Source organism: Narcine bancroftii, chromosome 3 (assembly GCF_036971445.1).
Source record: "Narcine bancroftii isolate sNarBan1 chromosome 3, sNarBan1.hap1, whole genome shotgun sequence".
Taxonomy (NCBI): Eukaryota; Metazoa; Chordata; class Chondrichthyes; order Torpediniformes; family Narcinidae; genus Narcine; species Narcine bancroftii.
In genome coordinates, this window is record NC_091471.1 from 82,048,249 (window position 1) to 82,071,563 (window position 23,315).

At 39.6% G+C, this 23,315-nt stretch overlaps 1 protein-coding gene across 1 annotated transcript in view; it reads right to left on the bottom strand.

The window, feature by feature from the left end:
- Window positions 1–23,315, bottom strand: part of ankrd55 (ankyrin repeat domain 55) — a 144,508-nt gene that overhangs the window by 66,889 nt on the left and 54,304 nt on the right. The window contains exons 6-8 of the mRNA XM_069923079.1: window positions 19,829–19,951; window positions 18,280–18,410; window positions 3,395–3,504 (exon numbers count right to left, since the gene is read on the bottom strand). Coding sequence (XP_069779180.1) covers window positions 3,395–3,504; window positions 18,280–18,410; window positions 19,829–19,951 — 364 coding nt within the window. The remainder of the gene's footprint in view (window positions 1–3,394; window positions 3,505–18,279; window positions 18,411–19,828; window positions 19,952–23,315) is intronic.

A 23,315-nucleotide genomic window follows, 5' to 3' on the forward strand; every position in this document is an offset into this window, starting at 1 on the left:
CTGCATTGTTTCAGCCTGATGTTGCACAGAACATATTTCTTCAATCTCTGATATTACTCTTTCCACCATTGTTGATTCTCTTCTCTTTTTTTTTAAAACACCTCAGAGGCCCTCCAGAACTTTGACAGTGTCCAATGTCTGGCCATGAAGAACACTTGGTTCCTTTGTACCTCCATTTCCTACTGGGCTGGCTTGAGGGTCAGTCAATTCCTTCAAGAGAAGACAGAACTGTTCCCCTCCATCTCCACCCTCCTTCATCTGGCTTAGCCCATTCATATATTGAGTCACTTCTCCTTTAACTCCATTCACTTCCTCTAAATCAAATGGTAGATAAGAAAACACTCACGGGTCAAATTATGTTTTCTGTTTGTTGATATATGAAGAACTCCTGGTTTTAATTCTACTCTGGCCTCATATCTGACCTCCATTTCCAAGCTATTGGTGCTGCTTGTACATGTTTCAAGAGTTCCATCATCTTTGGTGCCAACTTTACTCTGTTCTCACTTTGATTTTTCTCTTCCCTTTTCAACTGCACTATCTCTATCCTAAAGAATAAGTCATCAACTAGTATCCATTAGAGACCTATAGACTTCCATAGACATTCTTAGGTGGGAAGATGATCAGCCAGATGTTGTGGTCCATGTAGGGACTAATGACATAGGTAGGAAGGGTGAAGAAGTCCTGCAAGGAAAGTTCAGGAAGTTAGGCACTAGGCTGAAGAGAACCTCCAGGGTAGTGATCTCAGGACTGCTTCTCGTGCCATGTTCTGGAGAGATTAGAAATAGGAAGTTAAACCATCTTAACATGTGGCTGAGGACATGGGGTAGTTGGGAGATTAGATCACTGAGCTCTAATCCAGCAAAGGTGGGATCTATACTGATGGGACAGATTGCATCTGAACTGGAAGGAGATTAATATCCTTGCCAGTAGGTTTGTTAGTCTTGCCCCAATGGGTTTGCAGGGGGAGGGGGAGCCAGAATGTTAGAGCAGTTAGTGAGAAGGAGAGGATAAATGTCATGCAAGGACTACATCTATAGACAGAAATCAAAGGTTTGTACATGATAGGAATGTTCATGGGTGTATTTATTTTAATGCAAAGTGTATTGTGGGAAAGGCTAATGAGCTTAGGGCATGGATCCACATGTGGGATTACATCATTATTGCTATTAGTGAGACTTCTTTGCAGGAGGGGCAGGAATGGCAGCTTAATGTTCCAGGGTTCTGTTGCTTCAGACATGAAAGAGGGGGAGGGATGAAAGGGGGAGGAGTGGCATTGCTAGTCAGGGAAAATATCTCAGCTGTGTGAAGTCAGGAGGGTTTGTCTACAGAGGCCATATGGGTGGAGTGGAAAAATGGAAAAGGTGTTACCACACTGATAGGGCTGTAAAGGTAAAAGTTCCATTATTGTCAAGTAATATTACATTTAGAATGTAACATGCATGAAATTCTTTAACTTTTTGTCTACCGTAAGGCAGGCAGTCACCACTTTGTCCAGCGCCCCTCACAGAAACCTACAGCACTTGATGTTCCTGGGCAGTCTCCCCTCCAAGTACTGACCAGGCCCGAGCCTGCTTAGTTTCTGAGATCAGACAATCTCAGGCATATTCAAGCTGTTAGGCTTCTGTTTTATAGAACACCCAATAGTCAGAAAGAATTGGAGGAGCAAATCTGTAGAGTGATGCAAGAAACATGAAGTTGTGATAGTAGGAGATTTTAATTTTCCAAATATTGACTGGGACTCCCATACTGTGAAAGGGCTGGGTGGCTTGGAGTTTGTGAAATGTGTTCAGGGAAGTTTTCTAAATCAATATGTAAAGGTACCAATTAGACAGGATACAGTACTTGATCTGATCTCCTATTAAGAAACAAGACAGGTCAGGTGACAGATGCATGTGTAGGTGAATATTTTGGGTCATTATAATGTCATTAGCTTCAAGTTTATTATGGAAAAAGATGAGTCTGGTTTTCATGTTGGGATTCTAAATTGGAGGAAGGCAAAATTTGTGGAAATGAGAAAGGATCTAAGAAGAGTGGACTGGGATATGTTGTTGTCTGGCAAGAGTGGGTTAAATAAGTGGATGGGCCTGAAAGGCAAAATTTTGAGAGTGCAGAGCTTGCATGTTCCTGTTAGGATTAAAGGCAAAGTTAACAGATATAGGGAACCCGATTTTTCAAGGGATATTGGCGATCTGGTTAAGAAGAAGAGGGAGGTGTATAACAGATATAGGCAACAAGAAGCTGATGAGGTATTTGAAAAGTAAAGAAAATGCAAGAAAATACTTAAGGAAATCAGGAAGGCCAAAAGGCACAAGGTTGCTTTGGTACATAATGTGAAGGTAAACCTGAAGGGTTTCTACAAGTATATTAAGAGTAAAAGGATAGTAAGGGATAAAATTGGTCCCTTAGAGGTAGATGTGGAGCCTCATGTAATGTGGGAGATCTTAAACTGTTTTAATTTAGCATCAATATTTACTCAGGAAACTGGCATATAGCATAAGGAAGGAAGGGAAACCACAGAAGTGCCATTCTTATGATCCTGTGGATTGACTCCAATTCATTTCTCTGCAGCAACTCTACCACACTATGATGCAGCTGATGATAGAGCTCCTATAGAAGGTGGCCATAATGTTGGCCGGTAACCTTGACCACTTCAGTTTTCTCAGGAAGAGCAGTTGCTGTTGCACTTTCCTGACCAGTGAGGAGATGTTGAGTGTCCACAATAGGTCACTAGTTAAGTGAACCTCAAGGAACTTGGTGCTCTCCACCCACTCTACTACAGAGTTGTTGATCATTCCTGGTCTTCCTGAAGTCCACGATCATCTCCTTCATCTTGTCCATGTTAAGACTCAGGCTGTTACTCTTGCATTATTTCATTGGATTTTCCACCTCCTCTCTGTAGTGCGACTCATCATTGCTGCTGATGAGGCCGACTACTGTTGTGTCATCTCCAATCTTGGTGGCACTGATGGAGCTGGATCTGGTGATCTGGATCTGGTGATCTGGTAGCATGAACAGGAGCGAGCTGAGCACACAGCCCTGAGGTGCACCCGTGCTCAGCGTGATGGTGTTGACATATCCTCCATCTTTTCAAGCATTGTTGAATCATCATTGATAATCATGTCAATAAGTGGCTTACCAATTAGTGTACACTATCACCATCGATCCTATGAAATAGGATTCTGATACATGCCAGTTTCATTTCATATATTAATCATTGAATTGATAATTAGGTGAAATTCCAGTCTATTAGGTTGTCCTGGATCAAATATATAACATTCTTTCAACAACAAAAAAAATCCCCTTCCATAAATGGATGAGGATAAAGTAACATTAGAATTTCATTAGATAGTTTCTTGATTTTACGAAGAAAATAGGGAAAAAAAGAAAGCTTTACCTGACATTATTTTCAGCAGTAGCTGCATGAAGGGGAAGTCTTCCATTTTTATCTGGGATATTTTGTTTGGCACCATTTCGGAGAAGTGTCACACAACCATCCAGCCAGCCCTATAAATGAAAATGTTAGTTCATCTGCTTTTTATGATTAATACTATAGGCCTTGCTTTCGTAGTATTTAAGCACAGAGTATTTTTATAAAAGAATGATTGTTAATGGCAATAACATTTTTTTTTAAAAAGGTTGATTCCGCATTTTCATTAACTATGACTTGTAGGAGCCAGAAATATGATTCAGCATGCACAAACTTAATGAAGCTATAGTTCTTTTAAGCTTGATTGCCAGTCATTAATATTATAGCTAAATTTTGACAGAATTTGCACTATGGTGTTTTCTTCCATTTTCATTACTTCCTTTAATACCCCAAAATCCATTAATCTCAGTTTTAAATATACTCCACGACTGGAAACCCATGGTTCTCTGAGGTAAATAATTGAAAAGATTCACAATCTATGAAGTGACAAGAAAATCTCCAAATCTCAGTCTTAACTGTCAACCTGATAGTGACATTCCCAATTTGAGGCCTTATAGCAACGGAAAACTGGCTGTCAGAATTTATTCTGTTATGATCTTTAAGAATTATATGATTTAAATAAAAGTTCTTCCTAATAAGCTCCAGGAAATATGGCTTACTGAGGACAATCTGTTCTCTCCAGGAATCAATTTACTTGAAACATCAAAGCAAGTCTATTCTTATTTAGAACTTGTTAATAGTTCACTGTTACTTGCCAGCTCCTGACTCACTCTTTAGAATTATAATTTCTATACTCCATCAGCTTTAATGCAGAGTTTCAACCTGAAAATTCCATTGTCTCTTTTCCTCCACAAGTGTTTTCTGACCCGTGAGTTTGTTGCTCCAGATTTCATAGATTGCAATCTTTTTATTTCTATTGTTAGTTCTCTGCATGTACTGTAGACTAATGAAAATTCTTTACACGAGAAAAGATATATAAATAGTGGAAATGCCCTGGAATAAAATCCAGTTCATTAGATTGCTCTTGCTCTTGCCTAGAGCAGCCTAGACCTTGATCAGATTTTGGGAAAATTTAATAGGAGCTATGAATGTTAAATCAATTTGCTATTTCAGGCCTATGATATATTACAGAATTCTGTGTTGTGTGGTTTTATGTTAAAAAATGACAGTTTGCCTTAGAGAGCCAAGGTACAGGTGGACTGCTGAGAGAGTGGGAGATGGACTGAGCACGTGCAGAAAATGATCTAAAAATTTCTGGACTTGGACAATAAACCACCAATGAGGGTGCTGTGGAGTGGAAGAAGGCTCAGAGCATAAGTCATGGTCTGAAGGACAGTTTAGAATGTTGGGATTTCAAAAGGGATGAACATTCCAAAGGCAGCCAGAAGGATCCAAACCAAGCCAATTGTTTCCTCTCTCTGCAAGCAACACAAGAAGACAACTTCGAATTTTGTTTGTTCTCTCTTTCTCTCTCTCTCTCTCTCTCTCTCTCTCTCTCTCTCTCTCTCTCTCTCTGATTACATATGTTTTATTTAGGCTGGGGAATTTATTAGTTTTACACTGTTATAGAGATTTGCATAGTAACCAGTGGGCATTGTTATTAAAGTTTGAAGGTTAATTTTTTTTGTTAATAAAGTAATTGTTCATCTTTACCCCTGTGTGATATGCCTTTTGTGTGGTTGCTGGTTTCATCTTGTAACAGATAAAAGGATTCCATTTAAAATGAGCATTTTAGGGGTAATTTGTAAATTAGTTTCTGCTTTATTATAATGTGGTGTCACACATATGCTGCTGTGAAATGCTAAATACATCAAAATGCTGGAGGAACTCAGACAGTCTTTTCAGCATCTATAGGAGACAGATATATTGCCGACTTTTCGGCCCTTCATCAAGTCTGCAGCCTATAATGTTTCACTCTGCTGTGAAGTGCTGCAATTTGTTGATTCCCCAGTTGTTGTCAACTCATGCCATCCTGGGGAGGAATCATGTGATGGAGTAGTGGCCAGTAGGAGAATACCAGCACTCTCCAGAAAAGAAAATGGCACCTAAGAAAGAAAAGACAAAAACAATGGGAAGAAAAGAAGAAAGAAAGATGCTGGAAGAGAAAGGTGAAGGCCTTACCTGTACGAAAAAACAGGGACCTGCTATGGAAAGAGGAGCCCACTTCCTGAGGTCAGTGGAGCCCCGCAGGGTCACGACTCATCGAACACAGGACTGCAAAGATGGCTCATGGAGCAGGAATCGTGCATGTGCGAGGTGCACGACAAAGACAACACCGACGGGAGGGGGGACCAGCTGTGGAGTGAAACTCCACAGCACAAACAGCTGAGAGAGACCCAACAGCAGGGCTCCCAGCTGGAAGATAAAGAAAATAACGGGAACGAGAGGGGTGAGAATGAATAAAGAAAACTAGATACACAACAGATAACCAACCCAGAAGAAGAGGTCCAACATCAAGACTCCATGGAAAAAAAAATCCAACTGAGACAAGCAGCTCAACAAAAAGTCAGAAGAGACACAGATACAAGTAAGAGAAATAGAAAACACAAACCCAAGAGCAGACACAGAAGAAGAAGGAGAACACCAAGCTCTGCACAAAGGAATAGGAGATAAAATGAATGGACAGTACATAGATTAAAAAAAATTTCAAGAATATATGAAAGGATTAAGAGAATTTATTTCACTAATTCTAGTGTCAGCCAAAGAAAAATGAAAAGTACAGAAGAAAAAATGAGTAGAATAGAGCTGGTCATAACAGATGTAAGGAAGAGTTTAGAAAATGTGGAAGAATGTGTAATGGCGGTAGAAATGGAAGTGAATGACTTAAAAAGAAAATTGGAAGAAAGTGATAAAAAAGTTAAAGAAACACAGGAGTTGTTAGCTCAGAAGATGGATATAATGGAAAACTATATTAGGCAAAACAATATAGATAGTGGGCCTTAAGGAAGATGAAGAAAGCAAAGATATGAAAGAATTTATAAAAGAATGGATCCCAAAGGTCCTGGGAATGCCAGAAATGCAGGAAGGAATGGAAATAGAAAGGGCACACAGAACATTAGCCCCGAAACCACAGTCACAACAAAAACCAAGATCAGTTTTAGTAACATTCCTGAGATACACAACAAAATATATTGGAGAAGGCAATGAAAAAAATGAGAGAAGACAAAAAACTATTGGAATACAAAGGTCAAAACATTTTTTTCTACCCAATCATAAGTTTTGAGCTCTTAAAGAAGAGGAAGGAGTTTAATGCAGCAAAATCGATCCTATGGAAGAAAGGCTATAAATTTATGTTAAGATATCCAATGGTGCTTAAAATAGTTATCCTGGGGCAGCAAAACAGACTGTTCTCGGATCCGGAGAAAGCACGAGAATTTGCAGAATGCCTGCAAAACAGAAAGAGAGATGTAACAAGAACAAAGAATGATGACAAACTACATATAAAGAAGAAAAAATAATGTATAAGTAAAAACTAAAGGAGGGAAAGAAAAGGGAAGAAAGGAAGTAAGGGGTGGAAAAAAAAGAGGGTGAGCTTTGTTATATGTGAAGATAAAAGGCTTTTCTGGAGGGAGAGAATAACAGTCACTGCAAAATCAGTTGACGCTTGAGAGCAGGTTCGCAATCCAAATGAAGAGGGGAGTTGTGGTTGCCCGGCAAGGGACAAGGGGCAACTCAGAGAGGGGGTGGGCGGACATTTTGGGTTAAGGGAATTTTAGATGTAGGAATGGTGGAAATATTTTATATTTTAGAAGTGTTGTCATACAGTGCAACCAAATAAAGAAAACTGAGAAATGGAAATGGGGAAAAGGGGAAAGGTGGTGGTGAGGAAGTGGAAATGAGAGGTAAACAAAGTATGAAATGGCCATGTTGAACTATATGACTATAAATATTAACTGAATAACCAAATCAAAAGGAAGAGGCTATTAAATTTGCTGAAAAAAGAAAAAAATTGATATAGCATTCATGCAGGAAATGCATGTAACTGAAGTGGAACACAAGAAATTAAGGAGAGACTGGGTAGGACACGTAACGGCAGCATCATATAACTCAAAAGCCAGAGGAGTAGCTATGTTAATCATTAAAAATGTACCAATCAAAATAGAGGAGGAAATAATAGATCCAGCAGGGAGGTATGTAATGATAAAGTGTCAGATATATTCAGAATTTTGGAATTTGCTCGATGTATATGCACCTAATGAAGAGGATCAAAAGTTTATGCAAGATATCTTTTTGAAGATTGTAGATATGCAGGGGAATATAATGATAGGAGGGGACTTTAACCTTAATTTGGACTCAAAGATGGATAAAACTGGACAAAAGACTAGCAAAAAGAATGAAGTGGTCAAATTTATGGTTAAATCAATGCAGGAAATGCAACTTATGGTTATATGGAGGAGACAACACCCAAAGGAGAAGGAATACTCATATTATTCGAGTAGACATAAAAAATACTCAAGGATTGACCTATTCCTGTTGTCATCCCACATCCAAGGGACAGTTAGGAAAATGGAGTATAAAGCTAGATTGTTATCGGATCACTCACCCCTGTTATTTGCAATAGAGTGGGAGGACATCCCACCAAGAATGTATAGATGGAGATTAAACCCCATGCTACTTAAAAAACAGGATTTTAGAGAATTCATTGAGTGCCAAATTAAAATGTACATTGAAATAAATACAGAATCAATGAAAAATAAATTTATATTATGGGATGCAATGAAAGCTTTCATCAGAGGGCAGATAATAAGTTGTGTAACTAAGATGAAGAACGACTACAATCAGGAAATAGAACAGCTGGAAAGGAAAATAGTAAGTACAGAAAAAGAACTAGCAACAAGGGAAGATATAACAAAAAGAAGAGAATTGGCGGACAACGAAATAAAATACGTAACACTACAAATGTCCAAGGTGGAGAAGAACGTAATGAAGACAAAGCAGAAGTATTATGAGCTAGGAGAAAAAACGCACAAAATACTAGCTTGGCAGCTTAAAACGGAACAAACTAAAAGAATGGTATTGGCATCAAGGAAAAAGGACAAACAAATTGCATACAACTCAACAGAGATCAATGAAAACTTCAAGGAATTCTACGAACAATTATATCGAACTGAGAACGAAGGGAAAGAAGACAAAATAGATGAGTTTCTAGCTAAAATTGAACTACTGAAATTGCAAGAAGAGGAGCAAAAGAAATTGATAAAACCATTTGAAATAGAGAAAATACAGGATATATTAAAAAAGCTACTGAACAATTAAATGCCAGGAGAGTACGGACTCCCAATAGAATTCTATAAAACATTTAAAGACTTATTAATTCCTCCTCTCCTGGAAGTAATGAACCAGATTGAAGAAACACAAAACATGCCAGATTCATGTAAAACAGCAATAATTACAGTAATATCAAAGACGGGGAAAGATCCACTAACACCAGCATCTTAACTCAGATTATAAGCTAATAGCTAAACTATTAGCAAACAGATTGGCTGACTGTGTACAAAAAATAGTAAAACTAGATCAAACTGGATTTATTAAGAAAAGACAAACAATGGACAATATCTGTAAGTTCATTAAATTAATCCATGCAGTAGAAGGAAATAAGATGCCAACAGTGGTGGTTGCTTTAGATGCAGAGAAAGCCTTTGACAGGGTAGAATGGAATTATTTATTCAAAGTACTACAGAGGTTCAACCTACCAGAGAAATATATTAATTGGATTAAAGCATTATATAAGGGACCATTAGCGAAGGTGACAGTAAATGGATATATAGCAAACCAATTTAAATTAAGCAGGTCAACTAGGCAGGGATGTCTATTACCTCCCTCACTGTTCGCGTTAGCTATAGAACCCTTGCAGGACTGCTAAGAACAGAAAATAAAATAAAAGGGATAAAAATAAAAGAGAAGGAATATAAAATCAGTCTATTTGCAGATGATGTCATAGTATACTTTACAGAACCAGAATTATCAATAAAAGAACTACATAAGAAATTGAAGGAATATGGAGAAGTATTGGGGTACAAGATCAATGCAATAAAAGTGAAGCAATGCCAATGAATAATGCAGATTTCACAAAGTTTAAGAAAGAATCACCATTTAAATGGCAAACACAAGCAATCCGATACCTAGGTATTCAACTAGATAATAATCTAGGCCATCTATACAAATTAAATTATCAGCCATTAATGAAGAAATTACAAGATGACTTAGAGCATTGGAAAGATTTACCACCAACACTGATAGGAAGGGTAAATTGCATTAAAATGAATATCTTCCCAAGGATACAATACCTATTTCAATCATTATCAATTCCCTCAACAGAGATATTCTTCAATGAGCTAAAGAAAATAATAAGGAAATTTTTAAGGAAAGGGGGAAACCGAGGATAGCGCTAGATAAATTAACAGAATGGTACAAACAAGGGGGCTTACAGCTACCAAACTTTAAGAATTATTATAGAGCAGCACAATTAAGATATCTATCAGATTTTTATCAAACAAGGGAAAAACCAGATTGGACCAGATTAGAGCTAGATAAAATAGGGGAGAAGGTACCAGAACATATACTATATAAGTGGGATGAAAAGCTGGTGCAACATAGGAGTTCACCAGTATTGCACCATCTGCTCAACATTTGGAAGAAGATTCACGTAGAAAGGAAAAAAAAACAAATTACCAACTACCAAAATTATTATTGACGCAAAATCAACTAATCCTTTACACAATAGATAACCTTTCCTTCAGAGAATGGGAGAGAAAAGGGATTAAAAGAATAGAAAATAGTTTTTGGGAAATAATTTATTATCTCTTGAACAAATGAAGTACAAATATGGTATAACTCATGGTACAATGTCTGCATACCACCAACTGAAAACCTACTTGAAGGACAAATTGGGAAGCAGGCTGAGGTTACCAGAAGGAAGCAGCTTTGAATATTGTGTCTGTACACAATGATAATGAAAAGATTTATAACAAACATGTACATCAAACTGCAAGAGAAAGAGAATGATGAAATAAGCTGTAAACCCAAATAAAAGTGGGAACAAGATCTAAACATAAAGATAAAAAATAAAAATTGGGAAAAACTATGCTCTGGAAGTCATGCCATCTTGGGCCAAAAAGAGCAGCAAGCCAGATGACTGAGAAAATGTCAGAAATCAATAAAGGTCGACCAAGAAATTGATTAAGGGATGTAGAATAAAAAAGTAATCATGCAAAATATAGAACAGACAGTAAGCAATATAGACCACAACTGGAAGAAAATATACCGAGGAGAAGGAGAATAGAAGAGAAGTTCAACAAGTTCATTCAAAAAGAAACAAAAAATGCTTGTAGAGATAATAGATAATGTCTGGTTTGGGGAGGACGAGGAGCTGTGAAAAGTAGCATTGATTTTAAAAAGAAGTAAATTGGGCTGAAAGCATGGAACTAAGAAATAAATGGGGCTGAAAGCCTTGGAACTGATAACCTGCATCCCAAGGTTTTGAAAGAGGTAGCTATGCAGTTATTGGAAGCACTGGTGGTCATCTTCCATTGATGTAAAACATTTCCATCTTATTGGAAGGAATCAAATGTAAGCTCACTATTTAATAAAAGGGACACCAAACTGGGATGATTGACCAGCCAATTTCGTATCCTTAATGAAAAAATGCTGGAATATAAGTGGGAAATTGATATAAAATCATATGAAAAAATAAATCAGGTTTTATATCTTGGCAGAGTTTCTTGAAATTGTAACTAGCAGAATAAATGGGAGAAAACTAGTGCAAATTGTGCATTTGGACTTACAAGATGCATTCAATAAGGTGCCACCCCAGAGGTTATGAAACAAAATTAAAGCACATGGGATTGGCAACAAGATACTTACAGGAAATGAGAATTAGTTAATGGAAGGAACAAAGAGAGCAAGATAAACAGAACATTTTTGGGTTGGAAACTGAAAGCCCATCATGATGTTACCCCTCCACATAAATATCAGTAGCCGTGGTAGTCTTATGGTATTAAAGAATGACAAAGCACCACGTCTCCAAGTCCTAATTGTGTAAGTACATACAAAACAGTGGCGACGAGGAACGAAACAAACCCTATGAGTGGTCCATGTGCCAACTGGGGGAAGGAAGTGAAGGGATAAAGGTAAAAGGTGACTACCTAACAAGCTCCACGAGTTCCCGCCAAAATATCAAAACAAAAATGCACCAAGATGGCAGAGGGAATGTTCGGAGAATTCAACGAAGCAGATGAAAGTTGGGGTAATTACATAGAATGGTTCAACCACTACTGTGTAGCCCATAATATTAATGAAGCCTTGGTAAACTGAAAATGTGCCCTATTCCTCAGTATAATGGGCAGAAAAACATTCGATCTCCTTAAAACTTTACTAGTTTTACTAGGAGAACCTAGGCATGAAGATGTACACTAAGTTATGCACAACACTGGGGAACCACTTAAGCCCAAGATCACAAGTTATGGCAGAAAGGCAACAATTCTATGCCAAGGGAGGCAGTAAGTGAATATCTGGCAACATTGCATAAACTGTCCAAGCACTATCACTTTGAGCAGATTCTGACCTAAGCACTACAAGACAGATTAGTGATGGGGTTGGCAGATTACCAGGCAAAGAAAAAAAATTACTGGTGAGAGATGACGAAGTAACTCTCGAGATTGCTTATAGAACTACATGCAGCTCAGAAATAGTAGATAAAAATTTGGATGTGGGCCAACAAGACCTTCTGTTCGGGAGGTCTTCCCGCCAACAGGGCCTCTGTTGCGGGAAGTACAACCATTGCCCAGAAAACTTTCTTCAAAAATTCCAAATGCTATCTCTGCAATAAAAAAAGGACATATCAAAGCGAGATGTCCAATTAAAGAAACAGTAAAACACAGCTGGACTCAAAATGCTGATAAGCCCCCCACCCAGCCAAGGTTAGAATGTAAGCAAGGAGGAGAGCAACCCTAACAATGACCACGGCAACAACTCTGAAGAGGACAAAACAACAGGTGCAGTCTTGCGTATCCAAAAGATAAACAAAATAAACACAGCGATTTATGTTCAACTGAAAATAAACAACGAACCTCTGAAAATGGAGCTCGACACAGGAGCTGCAGTGTCTCTAATGCCATTGCATTTAAAGCAACACTTGCTACCACACCTTCCAGTGAAAACAACTGAAACTACCTGGAAATCTGTTACTGGAGACAAAATCAAAGTGTTTGGAAAATGTACTGTCAGGGTATAACACAAGCAACAACAACCAAAAACATTATCTCTGTACATCGTAGATACCCCAGAGGCCAGCGAAGGCTGGCAGTTGCCGTCGACCCGAATATCAGTGGCTCCTACTCAGAACATCCCCAAGCAAATATTGGTCCATATGCCATGCCGAGGCAGTCTAAGAAAGAAAGAAAACCACCCAAGTGTTTTAAGGACTATATCCCATAATTATTATTACCGTAAATATTCGTGTATAATGTGACCCGTGTATAATGCAACCTCACATTTTTGAGGGGAAAAAGGGGGAAAAATTTTACCCCCATGTATAATACAACCCCCCTCCCCTCACCCTGGTGTCTCTCCGCTCACCCCGCCTCCTGAGTTGCGCTCGCATCTCTCCGCTTGCCCGGCCTACTGAGTTGTGCTCGTGTCTCTCAGCTCTCCTGAGTTGCGCTGCTGACTACTGGTCACCTGCAGAATTTTTTAAAAAATTTTACTCTCATGTATAATGCGACCCCCCCTATTTTTGAGGGGGAAAAGTGGGAAAATTTTTTCACATTATACATGAATATTTACGGTAAGTGCCTCTCTGTATTATAATCACTCAGTATATGTACATTAATTCTCACTAGTAGTCATGGTAGTTAGAGGGGGCCCATTCAACATTTATTGGATGAGGGGGAAAGAGTATTGCATATAAGTCTGCCCTACTGTACATCACGACATTTATATCATGATGTCACCCTCCAAGTATGTGTGTGTATAATATATCATCAGTAGCCATGTTAGTCTGATGGTATTAAAGAATGAGTAAGCACCATGCCTCCAAGTCCTAATAGTGTAAGTGCATACACAACAATATCTGGGGCAAAACTTTGATAATATATTTAATGATTTGGGTTGGGGACCATGGTTGCTGATGGCACAAAGTTGGAAATTATGGGAGGCATTATATGAGTAGTCCATATCAATGCACTTCTCTATCCAACTCTCACAGTCTCAATGTAAGGGTGTGATGTGGGGAGGTCGCAGCAAGCAAGCACAAAACTCAAAAGACTATACAACAGGCTTTATTCCAGTAAAAGTCTGGACACCAGTTCATGATTCAGTGGCTCCTATGTGACTGGCTCAGGAGGGGCCAGCTCAGGACAACATTCAAGGTCGGCTGATTGACAGCCAGTCAGGTGGAGTCAGCCCCTTAGGTGGTCTTCCTGCAGGTACAGAGATTGCCCCCTGCAGTAGGCTGGTGGTCATATCACCACATTCATCCCCTTTTTAAAATGTCCTGGGGGGGGATGGGAACGGGTGAAATGAACAAATTTAGACAGTCTGGCAGCCATCGAAGTCTCTGGGGCCATCACAGGGTAGTCACCTGGTCAAAGGTCAGTGAGGGTGTGGTTGCTGCCTGAGGGTTGGCTGGGTCCAATGTAGTCATGGCAGGTGCCAGTGTGGGCAGTGTGGTGTCTATTTGCACATTTGTCCACGGGGAGTGTCAGGGCAGGTGAGGATCAACAGGAGTGGGGTTCGCTGGAGGGGCAGAGGTAGTTGTTTGGCTCATGGATCCTGGGTGGGCCAAGGGTACCCATGGTGAAGAGGTCAGATCAGGTAGTTGTGATGCTGGGGAGGTAGTGCCCCTTTTAATGGCAGATGCCTGGTCGAGATGGTGTCCTCACAGCCACTGGAGTACCTGATATAGGCGTAGCTGTGGTTGGCATGGAGGAGGAGCACTTGCTCGACCAGCAGGACAGCCTTGTGGGCCCACATGTGTTTGCGTAGGAGCACTGGTATCGGAGACATAAGCCAAGCTGGGAGTGAGATTCCAGTTGTTGATTTCCTGGGGAATGAGAAAAGGCACTAGTCAGGGGTCTGATATGTAGCTATGCACAAGAGCATCCTAATGGCATAGAGTGCCTAGGCGAGGGCCTCTAGCCAGTAGTCTTTGGATCTCAGGGCCAGAAGGACTGCCCTTCCAGATCACCCCGTTTTCACACTCCACCTGCCCGTTGCCCCTTGGGTTGTAGTTAGTTGTGCAACTAGTTGCAATGCCTTGCACTACCTTGCACTACCAGGTGCTGGTGCAGCTCCTCACTCATGAAGCCAGACCCCTATCCTCTGGATGAATGCTAGGTATCTGAACATGGTGAAGATCTGCATCAGAGCCCTGATAATGGTGGCTGTGGAGGTGTCTGGGCAAGGGATGGCGAATGGAAAATGGAGTATTCATCTACATTTGTGAGGAAGTACACATACTTGTTCATGGAAGGCAGGGGGCCCTTGAAGCCGATACTAAGCCATTCGAAGGACCAAGTGGCCTTGACAACGTGGGCCTGTGGTGGGCGGAAGAAGCGCGGTTTGCACTCCACACAGAACCCACATGACTCGGTCATGGTCTGGACTTCTTGTACGTTAAAGGGGAGGTTCTGGGACTTGATGAAATGGCACAGGCATGTGATGCTTGGGTGACAAAGGGGATCATGTAGCACCTACAGTTGGTCGGACTGCACAGTGGCGCAGGTCTGGAACAGAGTGTTGGGGGAGTCGTTGAACTTCCCCGGTCTGTACTGGATTTCGAAGCTGAACGTGGCCAGCTTGACTCTCCAGCGCAAGATCTTATAGTTTTTGATCTTGCCTTTTTGGGTGGTACAGACATGAAAGCCACTGTGTGCTGCTCGGTGAGGAGGGTGAACTTCCTGTCTGCCAGGTAGTGGCGCCAGTGGTGGACTGCTTCCACGATCGCCTGTGCTTCCTTTTCAATGGTGGAGTGTCCGAGCTCGGAACCATGGAGGGTCCATGGAGAAAAAGGCCACAGGTTGCCCCACGCCCCCTTGGTTGAGGGTGGGTGTGAGGGCAACAGAGGCATTGCACTCCACCTGAAATGGGATGTCCTCGTCCATGGCATGCATTATGGCATCAGTGAAGTCCTGCCTCATGAGCAAAAGCTGCTTGTGCCATGGGGTGGAGAGGAAAGGTGGTGGCTTGGGTCAGTGGACAGACCTTGTCTGAGAAACGAGGGACCCACTGGGAGTAATAGGTGAAAAGCCCAAGGCACCTGTGGAGGGCCTTGTGTGTGTGGAGGAGGGGCAGTTCCATTTGTGGACACATGCGCTCTCGATCGGGGCCGATGACATCATGTTCCACGATGGCGAGGCGAGTGGTGCTGAACACGCACTTCTCTTTGTTGTAAGTGAGGTTCAGCTCCTCAGCTGTCTGGAGAAATCTCTCCAGGCTGTCATCGAGGTGACATTGTCCAAGTACGGGAAGGTCACTCTCAGGTTGTGGCGGTCTACCATGCGGTCCATCTCCTGCTGGAAGATAGAGACCCCATTAGTGACTCCAAACGGAACCTAGTGGAATTGATAGAGGCGCCTGTCTGCCTCGAAGGCGGTATGGGGAGCTGGTGGTAGGCTGACTTTAGGTCAATTATTGAGAAAACCTTATAGCAGGCTATCTCGTTGACTATGTTGGCTATTCTGGGATCGGGGAAGGCATCCTGCTGTGTGTACCGATTTATGGTCTGGCTGTAATCGATGACCATCCTCGGTTTGCTGCCTCCTTTGACCAACAGGACTTGGGCTCTCCAGGGATGGTGCTGGGCTCTAAAATACCTTCTGCCAGAAGCTGCCTCACTTTTGCCTTAATGAAGGTCCGGTTGACTGCGCAATACCGCCTGCTCCTGGCAGTTATGGGCTTGCAATCTGGCGTAAGGTAGTTGAAAAGGGCTGGAGGGATTATCCATAGCTTGGAGAGGCCGCAGATGGATTGGGGGCAGTCTCAGGGCTGCACATTGTGGATTGCAAGCAGGGGGAGGGGCACGCCAAAAACGAGGGTAAGGCTTTGGAGTTGGCACTGGAAATCCAGCCCTAAGAAGACTGGAGCACAGAGCTTGGGCATAACCAGGAGCCTGAAGCCGTGGTATGTTTCCCCCCGCCCCCACCACTGTCAAATCCACTGAGCAGCACCCGAGAGCTGTGATGGAGCGGTCCTGGGCTGTGAAAGCAAAAGGAAAGTTCGTGGGGTAGATTTTGAGGTTTAATGTCTGGGCCACATTCGGGTATATGAAGTTCTCAGTACTACCGCTATCGAACAGGCATTTTGTTACCTTTCTGATAACAGCAATGTCCATAATTGAGCGCTGAGTCAGTGGGGAATGTCACTTTTTAAGGTGGTTGACACCAGGGTCTGAGTTGCTGCTCCTCGATGGACGAGGCGAATAGTGGCCAACAGCTTCCTTCCCAGGTGTGGGGTGCATTGGGTGGGATTGAATCTGGGTTACTGGAACTATGAAACTGTGGCTCTACTGGCTGTGTCATGTGTTGCCGACAGAGACTGATAGATTAAGATAGGAATCAAGGTGCAGGAAAAGGCCAGCACAACACTATTACAGAGCCAGTGATAGGGTTCAAATCTAACAATGTCCGTAAGGAGTTTGCATATTCTCCCCACGCCTGTGTGGGTTTCCTCCAACCCTTCAAAATGTGCGGGGGGGCTGACAGTTAATTGGGGTTTTTGAGCAGCATGTGCTCATGGACAGGAAGGGATTGTTCTTATGCTGTATGTCAAATTTCAAAATTTTAAATTGTAAGGGCCAGTGAGGCACAGATCAACAATGTTTATCTTGAATTGTGAAGCAGGCATTAATAACCAAATGACCTATTCCTGTCTGCATTGCCTTTGTTCAACTATTTTACATTAATGCTCAAGTTTTGAAAGCTACAGTGATTATACGACTGCAAACTCCTCAATAAGATGCAATAATGGTGGAAAAGGTTTGTGCTTATTCAGACTCTATTAGAAAGAGTAAAGTGCTGTATTTTCTCTTATTTAATACTCATTCTGTGAATCATTGTAATTTGCTGGATGAGTTTCACCACTTCATTGTTAGCTATACATAAAAAGCATCTTGCGCTTCATCTCATCATTTTCATGAATTGATGCACGTGCACCCGACTGTGGACGAAAGTTTCCACAAAAAAGTAGAGTAATAGAGTCAACCTCAATAGGGCAGAAAGTAAATACATACAATATCAATTTTCAAATTTTTTAATTAAATTTTCTTATCCTTTTGTTCTGCTTCCCCAATCTCTCATTTCCTCTGGCAATTCACCTCTGTGCACTTGATTTGGCATTGAATTCACCCACTCCGATTCACTTTCACTCTCAGTCCTTTATCAATGTGTTTCTCAATCTTTAAGTCATAATAGAGAAGGAAGCATACAGTTTTTTCCATTGTTCACTGAAATCCAGATGCTCTGCTATCTTTGTTTTAGAGTTCATAGTTTGCATTCCCAGAAATTTTGTGGGGACTTTTATTTCTAACAAAATCCCTGTACTGCCTCTGATGGAAACAATGTGATGGATTGTTCCATTGATTTCAATGGAATTAATTTTGGAGGCAGATTACAATGTTCTAGGGTGACTATCCAACACAATTAGCATTGTCGATCAGGGCTGAAACTTTTAGATGCACGAGATCACTTGCTTTAGCAAAATCTGATCTATTATTTCTAATTTATCTTCACAACAAAATGTATTTTAAAAAATCAGAATGTGAAAAAAATCACCAAGTCTATAAGAAAATATGATGTAAATATTTATAGCAAATTGGGAATATGGTTTAAAAAAAAGAAATGACAGGATCTCTGTACCAAATATGTCGCTAAAGAGAGTGCAGTTCTTCCACAGGCATCTTCTGTATTGGTAGAAGCCCCCATTTTGAGCAGAAGCTTCACTGTATCAAGTTGCCGGCCTGATATTGCATGCATCAATGGAGTTGATCCTGAAATATTTTAAACAGTTGTTCCAATAAAGTGCACACGAGCACAGCATTCCACATTTAATAATGTCTCAAAATTCCAGTACCCACATACTCTTATATCATACAATCTTTAAGATTTTTATCTATACCTCTACAGTTGTATTTCAATCATGTTAGCTACAAGAGGATTTAATTTTACTGTTGTGGCACAAGGCAAATTAAATGCACTGCAATAAAATGTATTTTTAACACTACCATTACTGTGACTAAAATGTCATATTGATAAGGAGTAATTTTCTGAGTGGTCCTTAATAGAATTTAAATGCAAATTACAACAATAAAATCTATTTTTATTATTTCTCAATCTTGACACCAGTGAACAACCTGTTGGGTCATACTGTTCATCTTAAATGAATTTTTTTCAGCATTTTGTTCAAGTTTTATTTAAAAATATGGACATATTGAATTAAGGCAATATCATCTGTCTAAAGATTAAAACAGAATGAAATCAAGCACATTATAAATGATGAATTCTTCTTTAATTATCAAATTATCCACATTTTCAAAGCATGCGAGTTTCACACTGGCAGAACTCGTTCAGTTGCTACCTCATAGCTCCAGTGACCTAGATTGAAACTGGAGTCCCATATTTGTGGAGTTTGCACATTCTCCTTGTGATCATGCAAGTTTTATTCAAGGTGTTTCTTCCCAATTCCCAAAGACTTGTGAATTGTAGTTTGATTGATCACTATGTGGGTGGCACAGTAGCGTAACAGCCCAAAGCTATTACAGCGCCAGTGATCTGGGTTCAAATCAGGCACTGCCTGTAAACTGTTTGCACATTCTCCCCCTGTCTGCATGGGCTTCTCCTGCATATTCTGGTTTCCTCCCACCATCCAAAGCATCTGAGGTTGTAGGTTAATTGGGTGTAATTGGGCAGCAGGGGTTTAAATGGCTGGAATCAGCTTCTACCACTATGTAAATAACATTTGAAAAAAATAACATTTATAAATTACTCTTGGCATGTAGGCAAGTGTATAATCTGGGAACATTAGAGCGAAATTAGTTTATTGAGGTGTTTGTTTGGCTGGCTTTCACCCAGTATGGTGAAGGGCCTATTTTTCTGTGGCACAACCCTATGACTCTCATCTGGGTAGTCCAAAAGAAGTAGCTGTGATTGGAAACAGTGCGAAGGAACAATGAACTCAAATTATCAGTGCACTCGATCTGCATGGATGTATATATTCCAGGTGTTGCCCTAGATGACATCAGCTTATTGAATGTCAAATAGAAAGCATACAAGGAAGCTACAACTCTAGCTTGTTGAACAAACCAAAAAATTATCCTTTAAATCATTGGAAACTATTTATATATAATTTAGAATGATTATAAAATTTGATTTTTTTTTAAAGTTGTGATATTAATAATATCATACTTGCCTTCATTGTCACAACATTCCAAAATGGAAGGATCCTCACAAATCACTGTTGTCAGGGTGTTGATATCGCCATTGGATGCTGCCTGATAAACCACAGTGAGGTCAACTTCCTCTGCAGAGTCACCTAGTGTAAATTTTGCAAAGAAATCAGTGTTAGTAAATGAATTAATTTATCTTTTCCACCCTGACGTCAGAACTAATGTTGTAACTTCCGTAGGTATCTGTGGAAGTCACAATTTCCAGAGCTGGTTTTAGCTGAAGAGAGCAGTGGCATTTTACACCCAGCCTCTGTGACTGCCACTTGGTTCCCCCAGTAGAGTCTGCATAGAATCCAAATAGTTGGAGCAATATTTCATAGACCTCTCTGTTCTCAGCCTGGGAATTCCGCTGGCCAGTGCACTGTTAAAACTGGGACAAGCATGACAGTTTCCATTGAAGTGAATGGATGAAGTGTAATGCCAAGAGAAAACAAAGGGGTTTAGAAGCTTAATAGCCTGAAATTGGAAGCCTAATAGCCTGAATATGCCTGAGATTGTCTGATCTCAGAAGCTAAGCTGCCTCAAGCCTGGTCAGTACTTGGAGGGGAGACTGCCTAGGAACACCAAGTGCTGTAGATTTCTGAGAGGGTCATTGGACAAAGTGGTGACTCTCTATCTGCCTTACGGTAGACAAAAGTTAAAATTTCATGCATGTTAATTCTAAATATAATATTATGTAACAATAATGGAACCATTACCTTACTATTTTTATTTATTTGTTAGCTCTGCTTGTTTCATTGATGTTTTGTGTGTATTTTGTATATAATTTTAGCATGTGGATGTGCATTTTAGATTTGGAAATGTAAAAAGTAATATTTTAAAATAGAATTGCCAAACGGAATTGCTATGAAATTCGGGATTCATCTGTAAATGTGTGTGGCCATGTTCCCTCTCCAGCAGTGCTCAGCTGTTAAATTTTGTGACCTTCTGTGATAGAATAAACCAGAAAAAATTAAGAGGGACATTATCTATTTAAGAGCCATTCTCGCTGTAATATTTGAAATGTTAGGCATTGTTGATTGGCAGGGACGTGGCTTTTTAAATGCATGCTAAGTGACTCTCAAATTGTAAAAAAAATTTTTCTACACATTGTCTAATTCCCTGTATATAATCACTTCAAATTTCCATGTTTTTAAAAAATATTTTATTAAAATGATGCATTTCAATATCTACCTTATTCCCATGTATTTATCCTGATCCTTACTTCTCTCTGTAAGTTATTTTATTAATTTGAAGTTTGCAAATATTCATCAATTTGTTTAGTTGCTTAGGCAACCTAATAATATCTGTACACCAGCCACAATGGAGAGCTAAATTTAGAATAAAATTAATGCCAGAGAGGTTTAGATCTTTGTGGGAAGTTTTCTTTGAGGCAAGCAGCTAACCACAAAATGCAGGCCATCAATGTTACCTCTTGAGAATAAACTGTTCACCATCTTCATTTCTCATTTAATTTTCTTACTAAATACCTATTATTTCCCTGAGCTATTACTGTCAAATATTCATATCTCCTTTCTCCAGGAGGAGGAGAAAGCTCTGTTGCCCTTGTCCTAACTTTCTGCATCCTGTTTGCTGATTCATGTTTCTTTGTCTACCAATGCCTCCATTATGAAATTCTTGCCTTTAGATTCAAATCCCCCCATGACCTTGCATCTTTTTCTATAAACTGTTCCAGTCCGAAATCCTTTGTGGCGTCCCTACTAATGCATTCTGCTGACCTACACCTCAACATATTCTTTTTAGTAATTAAGCCTAAAACATTGGAATTTACCTCCGTCTCTTTGCTCCTTTATGTCCTTCCATAAAATTGACTTTTAAAATCTTATCTCTTCTGGATCTCAATTAATATTTATCAGAATTCTCTCTTGTGAAGTTAATGTGCACTTAAAAGAATGCTTGAAGGATGAAAAATTGAAATGTCGGATTAGTGCCATAAGAGGCACCTTTCTGAGATTATGAAACCCATCACAACAACAGCTAATCTGTTCATTATAACAATGACTTGAACATTTTCATGGTATTGGTCCTGAATTTTCCAGCATTGATAACTACTATAAAACAATAATTCCCTTGAGGACCACAAAATTACTTGTTAAGAAGTGAACATATTTGTGTGTCAGATGGCACACAATAAGCAAAATATGCACAGTACAAATAAATTATCTGATTGTATTCTTGACATAAATGTAAGGAATACTCTTCTTGCCAGTGTAAGATGGTAGGAAGTGTAGGAATTTACACAATTAATGAACATGAAGAATAAGATCAGGTTTAGAGCATTCAAAAAATATTATGGTTGATCTGATCTAGACCTCAACTCCATTTTCTTGTCTAATCCTCATAACCATTGGCTCTCCTATAATTCAAAAATCTAAATTATCCATGAATGTATGATTCAGATTCCACAACCACCTGTAGTGGAGAAAGCCATAGATTTATTCCTCTGGAAGAAGAAATTCCTTCCTCTCTCTTTATTCTGAAATTATGATCCTACATTCGTGAAAATATCTTTTCAGGGTCGTCATTCTCAAACCCCCTCTGAATCTTATTTTCAAGGTAATCGCCTCCCATTTTATTCAAATTCAAAGTGTACAAGATCAATCTACTCAATCTCTTGTCATGAGACAACCTCTTCATTCAGCCTGGTGAAGCATTTCTGAATCACATCAATAATTATATAAATCTACTTAAAAAAGGCAACAGAAAATGTACATTATACTTCGCTCTATATGCAGCAAAACTCAATGTTGCATTTTCTTTCCAAACTACTTATTTTGCAGCCTGTCCATATTATAAAACAAAAAAAATTATTGCAAAATATATCACTGAATAACCATTATCTAATAGTTTAATTTTCAATTTCTTACCACCAGAATATTGAAGTAATGTTTAGTTTTACAAAGCAAAGTTGGTTTATTAAAATTAAACATTGTTAATGCCAAATACATTGTGAATCTGAATAGTGGACCTCCATAATTTAACATGTGTAAACATTGCTAGAAATAGTCACCATATAAAGCTCCAATATTAAAATGTTAAACATATGTAACCATAAAAAATAGTATTTCTGCTTCAGAGACTTGTCATATGAAATAAAACATACGTGCAGCATTTCTGACACACATCTTGTCAGTCCATTTACTTTAATTTGACAAATATAGACGGTTCTGAACGACATACACCTCAATGGAAAATTTAAACAGGACCTGCTTTTACTTTAATCAAGAACAAAAATAAACATACCTTTGTGCTGATCAAAAACAGATGAAGAACTGAAATCCATTTTCTATATCATTACTTAAAATAGGATTAAGAGAATCTCATCTCTACTATTTCAAGCAAAAAAAAAATCAGGTGTCAGTAAATAGAATAACATCTGACGTCAAGCAATATTTTGGGGAATTAACCACTAGCTGTCAAAGAGAATAATTTTTCTGGCCTGCACCTATG